This window comes from Coffea arabica, chromosome 4e, assembly GCF_036785885.1.
Source record: "Coffea arabica cultivar ET-39 chromosome 4e, Coffea Arabica ET-39 HiFi, whole genome shotgun sequence".
Classification (NCBI taxonomy): domain Eukaryota; kingdom Viridiplantae; phylum Streptophyta; class Magnoliopsida; order Gentianales; family Rubiaceae; genus Coffea; species Coffea arabica.
Window position 1 is genome coordinate 12,178,785 of NC_092317.1, and position 17,654 is coordinate 12,196,438.

A 17,654-nucleotide genomic window follows, 5' to 3' on the forward strand; every position below is an offset into this window, starting at 1 on the left:
TACAGCCCATCTTAGGAGTGGCTACGGTTCAGATTTAAATCGAAATCAGATCAGAACTAATGAGACGATTTGTAGAACTGAAATCGAAATCAGATTTTGGAAACCGAAATTAGAACGATAATTGTGGCCAAAGGTTGAGATTTAGATTCATCAAAATTTTGAATCAGAACCAAAATCAAAATCGGCAATTTATGGCCTGTTAAATCATCTACAAAAATATTTGCTACCTAAACATATTTGACCAGTTTATAGTTCAATATCAATAGCCAACATCTAATACTAACAATTCTAATTTTAATCCAAGAACCCATTATCCTATTCCATTAATAAGTCTATACACGATAACTAATCTAAATCTAAGATGAATCTAATTTAATCAACAATGAGATTTTTTTCATAAAATCTGCATAATTTTTTCTTTTTTCTTGCACGTGATAATATAATAAGGTTTTTTGGTTCTTACATTCATTATTGTATTTTCTTACAATCACTTTAAACATAACAAAAAGAACTAGAATCGTAACTAAAATCGTAGATTCAAAAAACGTAATTGTAACTTTCCCTATAAGGATCAATTTGTTTCACCTTTAAGAAGAATCAAAACCGTCAATTTTTAAACAAAAACTGATGATTCTAAAATGGTGGCCATGTCTACGTACCCATGCGTCTCTTATTTTAAACCAGTGGCATTACATTCTTTTAGAAACTAATTTGTGGACCCCGTCTCACGTTACCTTGTTACTCGGTTGTTTTCTGTAGGAATAATTTTAGAAACCTTCATGAGATTTTTGATCATTTCATTGGTCTCCCTTCATATTTTAAAAATTACACTAATCTCTCTTGAGGTTAATTATCTTGTAACACTTAGACCCAATCAATAATAAAAAAGTAATATTAAGAGAGAAAATAATATGATTTTATCATTGCCGCTCATCTTTTAAATTATTTAAATAATTTAATACCAACTCATACATTAAAGAAAAACACTAAAATTTACTGTTTATTATTAGGAATCAAATCATATATAGCATCAAAAAATAGTATACCATTCTATGTTTTTCACTTAATATAAAATCAATTACTCTTTTTAGTTATATGCATGATTAACAACAAATAATCAAAAAATTTGTAATCAAAATATTACAGAGAACAAACTTTAACATCATAAATATTTCGTCAGCATAAGGTTAGTTGTTAAGACTTTATGGTATTAAATATCACTCTTTGTAATACTTTGGCTACATGTTCTCTTGATTATTTCTTATTGATTATGTTTGACAATGAATTTGTAATTGAAAAGAGTAATTTGAATTTTACATTAAGTGGATAGAGTATTATTTGAAATAATTATTGTAATACTTTTTATGATGTGATATATGTGAAATAAAAAGATGAGTTAAAAAATATATTTACGTAAGTGAAATATTATTGAAAAAAATTGATATCCAAACATTTGATATCATATGTGATTTAAGCTCGCCAAATTTTGTGTTGATTTTACTGCAAACGGATTTTATGAGATCTAGGCATTGTGACCAGCGACGCTGCATGCCACAAATTTCGTCAATAATGTGGGGTATTAATGAGGTCAGTTTTGCACTTTGCTCCAAAAAGAAAAAGCAGAGGCAAATGATGGAAAATTGACTTGTTGAGAATGGGGTCTTGCACCATAGTTCTTTTTCCGCCTATATACGTGTCTTGGTTTTGTTCCGTGGAAAATTGATTGTTTCCTGCCCACACCAAGAAAGAGACTATACTATTAGCAGTATCATCACCACCCGCCAATAAATTTCTGCCAACACACAAACGCAGCAATCAAGGTGGTAATTGATAAGAATGCAACTCAAAACTAGGGATATAATCGAATCGAGTCGAGCTATACTCGAGCTCGACTCGATATGCAGGAAGAATTCTCGAGTTCGAGCGAGTAATATTATCGGAGCTCGATGCTTGCTCACAGAACTTGAGTTTGATTCGCATGAACTCGAGTTAATGCAAGCCTTATCGAGTTCGAGTTAGAAATTTTTATTTTCTTGACAATTTTTTAGTAAAAAGACATTATTGTCCTTTAAAAATTTTTATATGACTTGAAATATTTCGTAAATTCAACAACTCTTTTAGGTATAAGAGTAATTTTATAATACTCCCTTCGTCCCACTTTGATAGTCTTCTTTTCCTTTTTCATCTGTCTCAAATTGTAGTCCACTTTCCAATTGAATAATGTAGTTGTCTTTTAATTTTCCTAAAATACCCTTATTCAATGTAAGTTGTTGTTACTAGAAACCTACCCCATTTAATGAGAGTTGATTCTTTTTTTACCATCAATTCAAGTTTCCATAAAGTTGTACTCTAATTAATGTGAGGGTATTTTAGGAAAATAGCTACCTAAATTGATTGTTCCAACAAAATTAACTATTTTTTATTAAACTGTGTGAAAAAAGAATCATAACTATCAAAGTGGGACGAAGGGAGTAATAATATATTAAAGAATTAAAATTAAAAAACACGATAAGGTTCGATGAACCTTCGAGCATTGCTTCTCGATGCTTGACTAACAACTCCTCCAATTAAAAAGAAAAAAGAACAAAAAAGAAAACCATTATTTTAGAAACAACAGAGTTGTTATAGAAGTAAACTAACCAACTTTCAATTAAATTTTGTCAAGCTGATTTATACACATAGAAATAGCAAAATAGACCTAATTGATGTCCGTCGCCTGAGGTGTTATGCTCAGACATTCACCTCGGCACACTTTGAATCCACCGGGAGTCCATTGAAAAATATCTTCCAAAAAAATTGTTTTTTTTCAAATTATTGTAGCTTTAATTTTGAAAAATACTTATAACTGTGTTTTATAAGCCTCTAATATCAAGCTTGAATTCAACACAATGAATTAGTACATGCAAAATTTTATTATTAGACCCTACCTACTTCATTTTCATTCTTCATATACTTCGTTCTGACTTCCTTGGTGTAATTCTTCGTATTCAATGCGTCTTCTCATTTTTTGATACGTTTACTCAAACATAATATTAGTCCACTTTTATGTGTGCTAATCATCAAAATTAAAGAATTAAAAATCACAGAGTTTTCGATAACTTATTAGCCTACTACACAACCTTCCGTGGATTGAATGCAGATTCCGCTAGGTTATTTAGTGATTTGAGAGAGAGTCAATTCCATATATACTCCCAAGTTAAATATAAATTTCACTATATTATTTGGTGATCAATAACTAAATTAATCCCTTACTCCCTTTTATTCAATCTGCCACTCAAATTTGCTATGTTATCTAGCAGTGAAAGGATAATCCCCCTACTCCCTCTGATTTCTTAAATATAAAATTTGAATAATATTTAATGATCGATAACTAATTAACCTCCTATAACCTTCTATAATGTAGATACTGACTACTATTTAGTAATAGAATAAGAATCTACTCTATACTCTTTCTTATTCATTAAATATAGATTTCACTACACGAGATAAAATCAAATTCCTTTCATTTGGGGAAGCCTCCTATAACTAATTAATCCTTTACTCCCCTTTACGTATTAAAAACAATGTTCAACTCATCCTTTACATATAAAATTAGCCATAATTTTTATTGATTAAACATACAATGTTTTTACTCATTTTGGTGATACAAACATAATTAACTCTCTTTTTCTTGGTTACTTCCTTTTTTTTGGTTTCTTATAGAATTCATGTGCCATCTAGTGATAAAAAACTAAGCAATTATCTAAGTCTTTAATTGATTACAAACTTAATTCATTGCACACCATAGTGACCAAGTATCAATCAATTTCACGATACCTTTTAATGAATAATGCATACAATCGGCTAGACTTTTAATGCGCCTTATATTAATCAATACTTATATACTATTATTTTTGCTCACACGTAAAGAACACTTGCATATTAAGGAAGAAAATTTAATGTCTTTAGTCGTCGAGTAGTCTAAAAGAAGAAAAATTTAAAAGTTATAACATCAAAAACAATTCACTCAAAAAAGTTTAAACAATTTTTGAATTATAAAATTTTGTAACTTAGGGGGTTTTTTTTCATTATTATTTTTAATTTTTTTTCCTTTTTATGTTGACCAATGTCATTGTCTCAAAAAATTTTAACTTTTTCTTGGTATTATGTTATAATTTTTAATTTTTTCCTTTTTACAGTGACTTAATGTCTTTTTATAGTGATGTTCCAATTTTATATCTAAAATCTATATTAAATTGTCAATCTGGGATTAATTTGCTTCGTTTTTAAAATGTGAGGAACTAGTTTGCAGCATTTTAAAAGTGAGAGATAAAAAGTATTTTTTGCCAAAAGGTAAGGGATTAATTATCAGTGCTAATATATAGTTAATTGTGTATGTTAAGGTGTCGTGGTTGTGTGGCATATTTTATGCCAATGTACTGCAAAGGGCTTTTGTGAGATCTAGGCATTGTCACTACAGACCATAGTTGTCAAAATCGCGATCCGGATCGTACGATCCGGATAACCAAAATCGATCCGGATCGTATTCAGAGTCGCAAATCATATTAATCTCTGTAGGATCGCATAAAATCGTAGCAGGATCGTGTAGGATCGTAGGATCGTAGGATCGGTAGGATCGTACGATCCTACAATTTTTTTGTAAATTTGTGAAATACGAAGCTCCATTTTGCAAGTAAATGAAAATATTTGTGGTATATTTGTAATTTATCAAAGAATTGCAACCTTTAATTGCAATTAGGAGCTTTTAGTAGGATCTTACGATTCTCCGATCCGATCCTGTGAAATTAAAATCGATCCTACGTAGAATCCCGATTTTACAAACCTTGCTACAGACACTACAAGCCATATATTTCGTCTGTTTTATCCTCAAAGATAAAAAGGCATATATTTCGCCAATAGTGTGGGGTATTAATGAGGTCAGTTTTCCACTCTGCTCCAAAAAGAGGAAGCAGAGGTAAATGATGGAAAATTGACTTGATAAGAGAGGAATCTTGTAGTACTCCTACTATTTTGTTCTTTTTCCACCTATAAGAGTGCCGTGGTTATGGCCGACCAAGACTTTACTGTAGTATGCAAAACGGTGGACCTATAAAAGTGTCATGGTCATGACTTGCGTAGTTAATTTCTTAAGGAACACTTGCATATTAAGGAAGAGAAGTTAACGTATTTAGTCGCAGAGTAGTCTATAGTTACTTAAGCAATTATTACATGTTACATGCATCTGAGCTACAGCATTAGTCAACAGTTAATTTTAGATTTTTAAGGCATGGACACATTTATCTTTATTAAAGTGTAAGGCGTATAATGAATAATTTTTGCAAGGCAATTCATGCGTTGTGGTTTGGGTTATTTATCGTAATTTCGTATTGGTTGCTTTTTTTTTTTTTTAAACTCTTAATTAACGAATTCTGTTACCTTTTAGACTAAAAGTGATTCTATTTTCCTCCTACCTGGTTTTGGAAGCACGAATTTGTCCGAAAGATTCCTAGAATTCATATGGTTTGGTTTTCACTGGAGACTTGTAATGCCAAAGTGTATAACCACATTGGTGGTTGTATCACCATGTGAATCGAACTGCTTTCTTTTTGACTGGAATAATTTTTCTTGTACAAGTCAATGAATTAATGACAAAACTGGAAGAGAAAATGAACCGCGAGAATCCAACCACTCCTCTTCTGAGATCAGTTAAAAAACAACAGAGATTAGAGCTTTGCACTTTGCAGCTGCACCTAACAGGCAAGAGCTCCTCCTCCTTTACCGGTTGTTGAAAGCAAAGCTCACTTACCCAAGATGGCTGACCCTGTTATCTCTCTTGTTATTGAGAGAATTGGTGATCTGCTGATTAAAAAATCTGTTTTCCTGAAAGATGTTCGACGACAAGTTGAAAGACTCAAAAATGATCTGGTCCGGATGCGGTGTTTCCTGAAAGATGCAGATCAAAGGCAAGATGAAGATGAGAGGATTCGCAACTGGGTTTCTGAAATTAGAGCTGTGGCTTACGATGCGGAGGATATCATTGAGATCTTTGCCAGCAAAATTGAAAGCATAAAGGATAAGGGATTGGCATATTATCCCCGGCGGATTGTGAGCCTCAACAAGATCGGTAAAGAGATTGAGTCCTTACAGATAGGGCTCAATGACATAGCTGATAGCCGCGAAAAGTATGCTATCAAAAATCTTGGAGAGGGAATGAGTTCACCCGGAAAAGAATTTCGAAGGCTTCGCCGAACCTCTCCTTTCAGCGAGGACAAGGATATAGTGGGCTTCGAAGAGATTACAAAATCGCTCGTGGCAGAACTTTTGAAAGAGGACGAAAACCGCCGTGTGGTTTCAATCGTTGGCATGGGAGGTGCTGGTAAGACAACTCTAGCCAAAAAAGTTTATAACCATGCTGATGTCAAGAAAAGATTCAACTGCCGTGCTTGGGTCTGCGTCTCTTCAAGCTACGATCACAAAGAGATGCTGAGATCAATCATAAAGCAATTGAATGCAATGGATAACAAGCTACTTGAAATGCTGGAAAGGATGGAAGAGGAAGACTTGGAACGAAGGCTCTATCAAGATCTACAAGACAAATGTTATCTTGTGGTAATTGATGATGTATGGGAGGAAGAAGCGTGGGATTGTCTTGCTAGGGCCTTTCCTGATGTTAATACATCAAGTAGACAGCTACTTACAAGTCGCAAAAGGGATGCTGCCCAACACGCAGATGCACTTAGCAAACCACATGAGCTGAAAACTTTGGGGCAGGAAGATAGCTGGCAGTTGTTCCTCAGAAAGGCCTTAGGCCATGGGGATAACGCTGGATGTCCTCCGGATTTGGAAGAAGTAGGCAGAGAGATTGAAAGGAGATGTGCTGGTCTGCCACTAGCCATCACGGTTATAGGTGGTCTGCTTCTGACAAAGAGAAGGTTGAAGAGTGAGTGGGAGAAAGTTCTCAACAGCTTCAACACAAACCTCTCAAGGAGCCAGAGTGGAGTATCAGCAATTCTGGAATTAAGTTATGCAGATCTTCCTGCCAATCTGAAATTTTGCTTTTTGTATTTGGGTTTGTTTCCCGAAGACTCCGTGATTTCTGTGCGCAAGTTGATCCATATGTGGGTTGCAGAGGGAATAATGCAGAAAAGAAGCGCAAAAAAATTGGAGGAAACTGCAGCATATGATGATGTGGAACAACTTTGTAGCAAAAATATGGTCCAGGTGGCAGAAATGACTGTTGATGAGAGGATTAAAAGCTGTAGAGTCCATGATTTATTGCGAGAGCTTGCAATAAAAAAGGCAGAGGATGAAAATTTTTTTCAGATCCACGACACCAGAGATGATAAAATATCAGCCAAATCCAGGTATCTTGCTGTTCATATTCTCCCAGGGGATAAAAATTATTTTGGGTCTTCAACCCCTCCTCTCCGGTCTCTACTTTTTTTCAATGTCCACGATTACAGGGAAAACATTAGTTTTGGCTTCAAAAGTTTAAGAAAGCTTAGGACACTGGACCTTGAGAATGTTATGATGGATTATATGCCAAAAGAAATTAGTAAAGTCAGGCTTCTGAGGTATCTCAATTTAAGAGAGACACGGATTGGAAAGCTCCCTCATTCCTTCGGTTGCTTGCGATACCTACAAACTCTTGACATACGGACCGTTAACTTAGTGATAGTTTCAAATTTCATTTGGAAGCTTGAAAGTTTACGGCATCTATATGCACGTGATATAAGGTGTAATGTGCCTCTTAAGATTGAAGGATTGAGGAATCTTCAGACTGTGTCAGGCATACACTTTGATCACATTATGCGCAATAATATGATGACTTTGACAAGTCTTCAGGAACTGGTGATGAGAGTAGATGATAGGTCAGAGATAGACAAACTCTGCTTGCACTTATCTGAGGTTGGAAGCCTAAAGACATTTCATCTTTACCGTGCTTTAGGAAGCGAGTGGCCATCTCTAGGTGGACTTTCTAAACTCCATCATGTAACAGAGCTTAAGCTATCCGGGATGCGTTTGAGAATGCTGCCTCCTGATTTCCCTCCTAATCTCTCTCGCTTGTCTTTGGAAGAAACATTCCTCATGGTTGACCCAATGCCAGTACTAGAGAAGTTGGGACAACTGTCGTTCCTCAAAATGAAAGTTGCATATGGGGGACCACAGCTAGTCATATTTAGGCATGGGTTTCACCTATTGAAATTCCTTGAGCTCAGCCGCCTATATGATTTGGATGAAATAAAGGTGGAGAAAGGTGCATTGCCACAGCTCCAGTGCCTGAGAATCAGGAGCTGCAGCAGATTACGGAAGTTGCCGGAAGAGCTGAAGCACATATCTACTCTTGATAAGCATGAGCTTGTGGACGTGCCAGAAGATTTTATCAGTAGGATTGATGCGGACACAGTATCCAATGTCCCTAACTTCAGAATATTTGACTTGCCGAAGGAAAGGTGGTGGTATTCGTAATCATGCATAGAATGCAAGCTATGTCGTATAGTGATTAATAGAATTATTTCAAGTTTTTATCAAAATATATAAATAAAATGAATGTTTCAGATTCAACATAACTTTTGTTTTCCCCAATTCAGTAAACTTGCTTTGCCACAATTTCACTCTTTGTTTTCGTCATATAATTCAAACAAGCTTTTTAAGTCCATTTTTTTTATTTGAAATCTCACACTTCAATACTACCTTTTCTAATTATCCCACTTTTAAACAAAGAATGACTCTCTGTTATTAATGATTTTTTGGATAACTAACAGTGCCTACAGCTGTACCTTATATGATTTGTATCTCTCTATCAATTTACATTGCATATAGCATATTAATACAAGTAAATAATTAAATAAACAAAACAGTTTATATCTTAGGTGGGTCTCAGAAACCCTGATATTAAACTCTTGGGATTTGGAAATGTCTAATTCAATAAAAATATCTAGAGGTATTTGGTTGATTCTAATTTTTCCCATGCTGTCCAAACTGAAAAAGAGAATAAGAAAATAAAAACCTCTATTTATGTACGGGAAGAGAAGAAAAGAATGGTTGTAACAAACAGATCAAGGAATTCATCCCATATTAGCAGCCCACATACAAGACATAACGGATCTTAGCTTAATGTTTACGATATGCTCATTTGAGTTTCAATCCGCTAATGATAGCATTAATTGTCTCAGTCATAAACTGAGTCAGCAGGCAATGCATTTACATTTTGATGAGGAATTCTTCGATCCTCAGTGTTTCAGTACACTTTTGTTCAGAAAAACTTGAGCCTTTGCTCGAATAGTGCCTTTGCTCGAATAGTGTAATTTCTCTATTAGTAGAAATAAAAACTTTTACCGTTTCGGAAAAAAAAAGAAGGAATTCATCCCATATAAAGTGTTGGTCCGTCTGAAAGTGAGGATTAATTGCTTCCTAAATACTACTCACCATACATATAAGATGTTAAAAAATAAACTTAAGCATGTGAAAATCAAATAAAAAGCTATTCATTTAAGTTGTTTGGGGTAAACATTGAAGGGAAAAACATTACTGAGGGGAAAATTTCTGAATACGGGAATAATTGTAGGCTATTTATTATGAAAGGTACATGTGATGTTATTTTTTCGAATGTGTTCGTAGTAATTTCATTTTTACAAAAATCAGTGCAAATCTCATGTGTAATGGATAGTCCAAGATTGTACGCAGTTTAAAAGTTTGACACTCCCTTTTAATTCTTCGTGATTACTAGTTAGTTGATTCTATAACATGTATCGCCTTGAAGGAAATGTATATACGTCTCAAAAAAAAGCAAGCGTAATTCTGCTTATAAAGAAAACTTATATAGTTTTTTGTGAACTATTGGAGAATTAGAGTGAAAAGAACAGTTTTAAAAGAAGGGTTAATTATAGAAACTCCCTTTGGTTAAAGTTGCAGTTCACCGCCTAATGTTTATTTCTTCTCACTTTGCCTCCTATTTCAGTCCAACTAGTCAAATTAACCACTAAAATAGTAGGGTTAACAAAAGTGCCCTGCTACATAGTTATAAGAAAAGACCCCAAGGTTCTTGAGATGTTCATATTACAAGATATGATTTTTACCATAGAATAATTATTTTTTTAATCTCTTGCATAAAATAAAATGGAACACTGATATTCTTTTTCTTTTCAAAATCATCATTCATGCAATTAATTTAAGTGGGAAGACCCTGAATTTTGTGGAAAAAGATGACAAAATGTATTGTGTGTTATGTTCATTGAATTGCCTAATTAAATCTTCTTTCTACCTACAATCACGTGACTCGATAAATTGTTGAGAAAAATTGATTATAAGTATGCAAATATTGTAGTTTTAAAAAATTCTTTACACGAACAAGTCTAAATTTATACCTCATTTTATAATTAGAAAAAAGCAAAAAAATTCCAAACTAAATATGACATTTTTATCTCATATACATCACATCACAAAAAGTGCTACAATAATTATTTCAAATAATTATTTGGAATAATGCTCTACTCTATCCAAACAGATATTTCATAAATCTAGACTCTCTCGTGTTATACTAACATTATTTGAATCATTAAACCACAAATGCTTTCCTTCTTTCTTTCTTTGGTTTGCTAGTTGTTCCTGGGAAATGACTGATAATTTGCAACACAATCAAGTTGAAGAAAGAAAAATTGTGCAAAAGTGGAGAAAATGGTATTCCTCGGCCCTTTGCTCCATGAATTTATAGCAGTAATTTTACCATAGTCAATTAAGGAAACAGGAACATTAGCTGAAATTGTACTAAACATCAGTTATAAATAGTTTGAAGTAGATTGGTGTACTGAAATTTGGTCCTATCGGCTAGGGAGATTAAATAATAACTATAACGCTATAAGGGTGGTTCTAGGAAATCTTTACTTATTTACATAGTAATGACATTAACGCATTATAAAAGGATACCTTTTTTTTTTTTTTAAGTAAGTCCACCGCTACGACATTATTACAAATGGTCCTATACTAGAGAAAAGGAAAGAGCGATAGACCTATCTAATTTATTGAGAGACTCGAAAGGAGAGGAAATGCTGTCAAGGGGGTTCAACCCCCTGACTTATGCTCGGGGAGGGACTTAGTTTCCTTCTTGAGGTTTATGTTGGGGGACTTATGCTCGGGGAGGGACTTAGGGGCTGCTTGTTTCACAGATTGGAATCGGAAATAGAAATGGAATCATAGATTCTGGTTTTGGAATTAAACTTTTCATTCCAATATCTAGCTTGGTTCACACATTGAAATTAGTATCATTCCAATTCCTGATGCTTGGTTTGATGAGTGTTTCGGAATTAAATGCAATTAAATTCCAAATTTACCCCTGATATAACAATTCTTATAAAATAAAAGAATTACACATACAACAAATTAACATCTCTATAATTGTAACTACAATAGTTATTAACTTTTTGATAAAACATAAGAAAATCATAAATTTTAAAAAAATTAATACCAGAAAATAAATATAGTGGCTGCATTAACAAGGAGTAAATTCCCAAAAAGAGGGAGTTTTTAACTAACTTCCCAAAGGGTAACGATTTTTAGTCTCTTCCCAAAGGGTGAAAAATGCATCCAAGGAATGTGTTCTTCCAAATAAAAACGCAACTTTCAAATACGTTATTTTAATTTTTATAAATTTGTTTAAATATGAAAAATTGGTTAAATAGCGCATAACATACCAACTCTTTATGAGAAACTGGCAGGTTTTGTAGTATGTTTTGTACCAACTCTTTATGGGAAACATACCAACTCTTTATAGGAAAAATTGGTTAAATAGCGGCCAAAGGAAAACTAGTATGTTTTATATTTAACATAAATTAAAGATGTGGAAGTCAAAAAAAAAAAAGAAATAGCGCATAAGATACCAACTCTTTATGGGAAACTAACAGGTTTTGTAGTATGTTTTGTGTCAGTTCTTTATGAGAAACACACCAGCTCTTTATAGGAAAAATTGGTTAAATAGCAGTCAAAGGAATACTAATATGTTTTGTATTTAACATAAATTAAAGGGAAAAGAGTCCCAATAGCCCTCCAACTCTTTCCCAGATAAAGTTTTAGCCCTCCAATAATTAACAATAAAGGTTTGGCCCTCGATCTAATAAAATAGTATATTTATGACCCTTCTGTCAAATTCAGCAGTTAAAATTGACGGGAAGCATCATCTCGTGCGACGCGCGACCAAATATCAAGGGCATTATGGTCTCTTTCCTAGGGAACAAGTTCAAGATGTCGTTGGGTCTTCCGGTGGCGGCAATGGTGAACTGCGCCGATAACAATGGGGCAAAGAACCTCTATATCATTTCGGTGAAGGAGAAGCAAGAGTACTGGGCTGCCTTGGAAACGATTTTATCGTTCTCTGGCACATAGCAATCCATTGAGTGATTCCCATTTCCCTGTTCCTGTTGCCCCTTCTCAATTTGATTATTCCAGTCATTATCCTCAGTTATCTAATGATTCCAAAAAGATTGAGTTTGCGGACATAGGTTGTGGTTTTGGAGGGCTTTTAATTAGCCTTTCGACGCTTTTTCCTAAAACCCTTATGATTGGAATGGAACTCAGGGATAAGGTGACAGAGTACGTAAAGGAAAGGATTTTAGCACTGACGACTAGTAATCCTGGGCAGTATCAGAATATTTCAGTGGTTCACACTAATTCAATGAAGTACATTCCCAATTACTTTGAGAAGGGGCAGCTTAAAAAGATGTTTTTTCTTTTCCCAAACCCTCACTTTAAAGAAAAAAATCATCGCCGTCGTGTTATTAGTCCTTACTTGATGGATGAGTATGCTTATGCTCTTGCAGTTGGTGGAATTATTTACACCATTGCTGATGTGGAAGAACTGGGGGAGTGGATGAAATCTTGTTTGGAGGGGCACCCCTTGTTCGAACCCTTACCGTGCAAGAGCAGGAAGATGATCCAGTTGTAAAGCTTTTGAGTACTGCCACTGAGGAAAGACAGAAGGTTGCATGAAATGGTGGACAAACATACCAAGCAGTATATAGACGCAGAACTGGTCCTATTGAATGATCAATCAGGCTTATCGTGAGGAGAAGCAAGAGCAACGGCAGCAGTGGCGGTGACACAGGTGGCAGGGTGGTGGAGAGGTCGGTGGGGCGGAGGTGCTTGGTAAACCATTTAGAAACTATAATATCCTTGATATTTGGTCGCGCATCTCACGAGATAATGTTTCCTGTTAATTTTAACTGTTGGATTTGACAGAAGGGCCACGAATATGCTATTTTATTAGATCGAGGGCCAAACCTTTATTGTTAATTATTGGAGGGCTAAAACTTTACCTCGGAAAGAGTTGGAGGGGCATTGGGACTCTTTTCCCTAAATTAAATATGTGAAAGTTAAAAATAAAAAAAGAAATAGCTCATAAGATACCAGCTCTTTATGGGAAACTGGCAGGTTTTGTAGTATGTTTTGTACCAACTCTTTATGGAAAACATACCAGTTCTTTATAGGAAAAACTGGTTAAATAGTGGTCAAAGGAAAACTAGTATGTTTTGTATTTAACATAAATTAATTATGTGAAAGTAAAAAAAAAAAAAGAAATTGCCTATAACATGTCAACTCTTTATAGGAAACTGGCAAGTTTTGTATTTAATGTGCTATTTAACCAATTTTTCATATTTAAACAAATTTACGAAAATTAAAATAACATTTTGGGAATTTAAAATTAAAATTTATGAAAATTAAAATTAAACTGGCAGGTTTTGGGAATTTACTCCATTAACAAGTCATTTGTGATTCCTACATTAGATAATGATTTGAAATAGATCTCTCCTTACATATATGAACAAAAGAAGGAGACTCAAATCACAAAAGCTAACCATGCAAAATACAAACCAATTGTCTAATCCAGTCAAGAGTGCCACTCAATATCCACAATCTCCAAAAGACTAATCATATAACCATCTAACAATCACCATAACAAAAAGAAATTGCCATCTAACATTACTTTCCAACTAGCAATAATTTTACTTCAGCGAGTAGATGGAGGATAAAGGAGGTTAATTACATATTGTCGTCTCATTTCTGCAGGAAGATTGTAGAACACATGAAGCTTGAAAATCTGCTCCGAAAGTATGTCGGCTGCATTCATTACATCTCCACTCGGTAAAGCAAGTTTCAATAACTCAGCAACAACTTGATCTCTTCTATCGGAGACCAATTGCTCACGTTTATCCTCATTTGACATGGCTGTTGCCATAATTGTGAAATTAGCTTGAATTCCCTCCACGAAATCTCCAAATTTACTGGTGAGAAGTTGCAATGATGCATCAAGATCACCCCTTGTTGTTGATGCAGACTTTATTTTTTTTGACACATTTGTAATGGGAGGTGATTGTTTCTTTTGTTTATTAGAATTTCTTGTGCTTGTTGAGCTTGGTTGAATTGATTGCGCCATGGAATTTACTTCATCTTCTTCTACGATATCATTATCCGAGTTTGACATAGCATCAACCCTTTCACCTCCTTCCTCCAAATTTTGGACAGCTTCCATATCTTGGACAGCTTGTACAAAATCTTCAGCAACATTTTTAGTGGCTCTGTCTCTTCCATATACAATTTCAAGATCTCCTAAATATGGAAATTTGACATCCCAAAGGCCTTTTGCATCCTTATGAGCCTAGAGATAGAATAGAAAGATAAATGACAATCTTAATAAAAGGTTGAAAAATGACATATCACAATGTAAAAAGTAATCAATTTCTTACCTCGCACCAATCATCATACCACTGTTTTTCACAAGAAATCTTTTTCTCAACATCATTCCAACTACAACCACTTTGTTTGCACATTTCAACAATTTCATGATACCTATTTTTCAGCCACTTAAATTTTGATTCAATATGTGGGCTGACTTGTTTGGTAAAAGTAGGTTGCTTACGCAAGATAATTTTAAGCAATTCACTCATATAATTATTTTTAAATCCTCCATCTGATTTTCACATTGGATCACAAGCCAACTCTTGCAATGTTTCTATGAGCACTTTTACCTCTTCATCAGTCCAAAAACATTTATTTCTCCCTCTTCCACATACAGTTTCATCATTCTCCATCCTATCATTTATTAGAAGTCAGCCAATGTATATCAATTATTTTCGATACACAATAGCATACAACTGAAATTTATAATATAACAAAGCACATAAAAGAACATACAATTAAATGTCAATCCAAATTTAAAAGAACATACATCAAGTGTCAATCTAATTCACAAATTCACTACAAGAATACATCAAATGTCAATCCAAATTTAATGAGTCTAAGAGCTAAACATCCATTCATAGCTAAATAAGTCCAGCCCTCCAATTGTCAAACATTTCTTGAGCTAAATTATTTCTAAAATTTGCACATTGGTCACTTGGCAAAATAGTGGATATATAGTCTACTTCTTCATCACTGTCTTCATCTTCACTTTCATTTTCTTCACTTTGTAGTAATTCTTGTGGATCAAAAGTCATGAACTTCCTTATCAAGTTGTGCAGCAGACAACATGGCATAATTATTCACACTTGTGTTTGAATTGGAAAAAATGAAGGGGATGCTAGAATCTTCCACCTTCCTTTTAGCAATCCAAAACATCTTTCTATGATATTTCTAACTTTAGAATGTTTCATGTTGAAATATTCCTCCGGTCTCTGTAGTCGATAACCATTGAATTCATTAAGGTTATATCTTTGCCCTCGATAAGGGGTAAGAAATCCATCAGCATTACAATATCCAGCATCCACCAAGTAATAACAACCTTCAAAATTCAATTATGCACAAATTAATACTAAACTAACTACCTTATTTTAGAAAAAAATTTGATTGAATGGTATTGGATACTGCAATATATGTTTACCTTGTGGGACTCTAAGACCATTAGGTCTAGAAATAGCATTTCGAAGCACACGATCATCATGTACCGAACCTTCCCAACCAGACAAGACATAGATAAATTGCATATTAGGAGAACAAACCCCTAATACATTCGTTGCAATACTTCCTTTTCTCGTTCGGTATCTTGATTTTTGTTCAGTGGATGGTGTCACATTTATTAATGTCCCATCTAAGGCACCTAAACCATTCTATTTTAACAAAAGTAAAAAATATAAAATAAGTTAAAATGTCTATATTGGATAGTTTGGATGAAAATATACATTTTATTAAATGATTGTATTTTAATTAATGAATTACCTTAAAACATTTCCATATCTCATCTGTGCAATCTTCGGTAATAGGCTCAGGCTTTTCAAGCAATATAGTATGCAATTTCAAAACTGCGAGGAGACAAAGATTAAATTGACGACTCACTGTTTCTCAACTTCTCCAAAATAGACCACAAATTGTTCTACTTTTCTTGTGGTGAGCCAAAACATATACAAACATGGCAACAATTTTTTCTATTAACATGTTTCTTGTAGCTTTCAAACCTCCAGTGTCTCTAATCATTTCACATAATATCTCAAATGTTCGTCTATCCATACGAAGTTCGCTAATACAATAAGCATCACTCTCCCTAGTCAAATTGAATAAGTGTTGCATGCACTTAGTGACTTTTTCTTCTTTTGATTTTATTTGGCGCCTTCTACTTTTGAGATGAATGAATATTTGTGACAGCCCCACCTCTCCTTAAAGCAAACCAAAGGGTTCAGCGGACCTCCTGCTCAGCTCTCGCCGGGACTCAGTCGTTCACTTCAACCCTCAAACAAAATCAGAATAAACCCACAAGAATAAACATAACAACAATCCAAAACTTATGTACATTACTATCTTAAAAGGGAGTACAACTATCGAATATACAAAGGTTCTCAATTCACCATACATCCAACCCGTGCCGAACAATAGGGCGAGAACCATTACAAAATCAAAGAAACTAGTCTAGCCGAGTCTCTACCGAGCTCTCGTCCTTGCTCGCCTTCCCCTACTAAGGAAAACAAAACTAAAAGGATGAGCTAAAAGTTCATTGAGGTTCCGAACACATAATCAAATAATCAATCCAGTTCAAGAAACATTTACAAGGGAAAGCAATAACAACACATTCATTAAAAGGACGCAGGCTCACATGGAGCTATTCATTCGTTCATTCTCCTGTCATTCCCCTTATTCCTCCAATTATTTAAAAATATATTTTTGTAAGTAAAACCCCCGTTTGCATTGACATTCGTTCGTTCATTTCATTCACCCCCTCCTAGACGTTGGCCAGGCTCCACCCGACAATAAGGTAATACTCGAGTATACCAAACGTTCACACCCAGGGTCACCATATCGCCTGACCGAGTCCGTTTCTGGCTCGAGTCAATCGGTAACGAAGGGCAGGGTCCAGTTCAGCCAAAAGGCTTACATCATGCGCAACTAGCATTTAATTATTTAATCATTAAAAATTTCACATTCATTTAGGTCGAGTACGATAAAGTACACACTCGTCTAGAAAACTCATTTTAAGCAATCAGTGAAAATATTTAACATGTTGTCATTCATTCATAACAAGTCATATAATCAAGAACAAGCCACATAGTCAATGAAAATATAACAAACAAGGAACACTCACCTATTTACGCAAAATAATATCCAAAATATCCTGCCGGATAATACCGTCAGTCGCCGATGAACCCTAATATAATCAAAAGAACGCATTATGCTTCAACTATCAAAGATTTAAAGTGATT

General features: G+C 34.4%; 1 protein-coding gene and 1 pseudogene across 1 annotated transcript; both read left to right on the plus strand.

Annotated features, from left to right (window-relative positions):
• Positions 1-5,273: 5,273 nt before the first annotated feature.
• LOC113741802 (putative disease resistance RPP13-like protein 3) lies at positions 5,274-8,549 on the plus strand. Its single transcript, XM_027269438.2, has one exon. The coding sequence runs from the start codon at positions 5,791-5,793 to the stop codon at positions 8,446-8,448; it is 2,658 nt and encodes an 885-aa protein (XP_027125239.2). The 5' UTR covers positions 5,274-5,790; the 3' UTR covers positions 8,449-8,549.
• A 2,045-nt stretch (positions 8,550-10,594) lies between these two features.
• LOC113740784 (tRNA (guanine-N(7)-)-methyltransferase-like) lies at positions 10,595-13,017 on the plus strand (annotated as a pseudogene).
• The last annotated feature ends 4,637 nt before the right edge of the window (positions 13,018-17,654 follow it).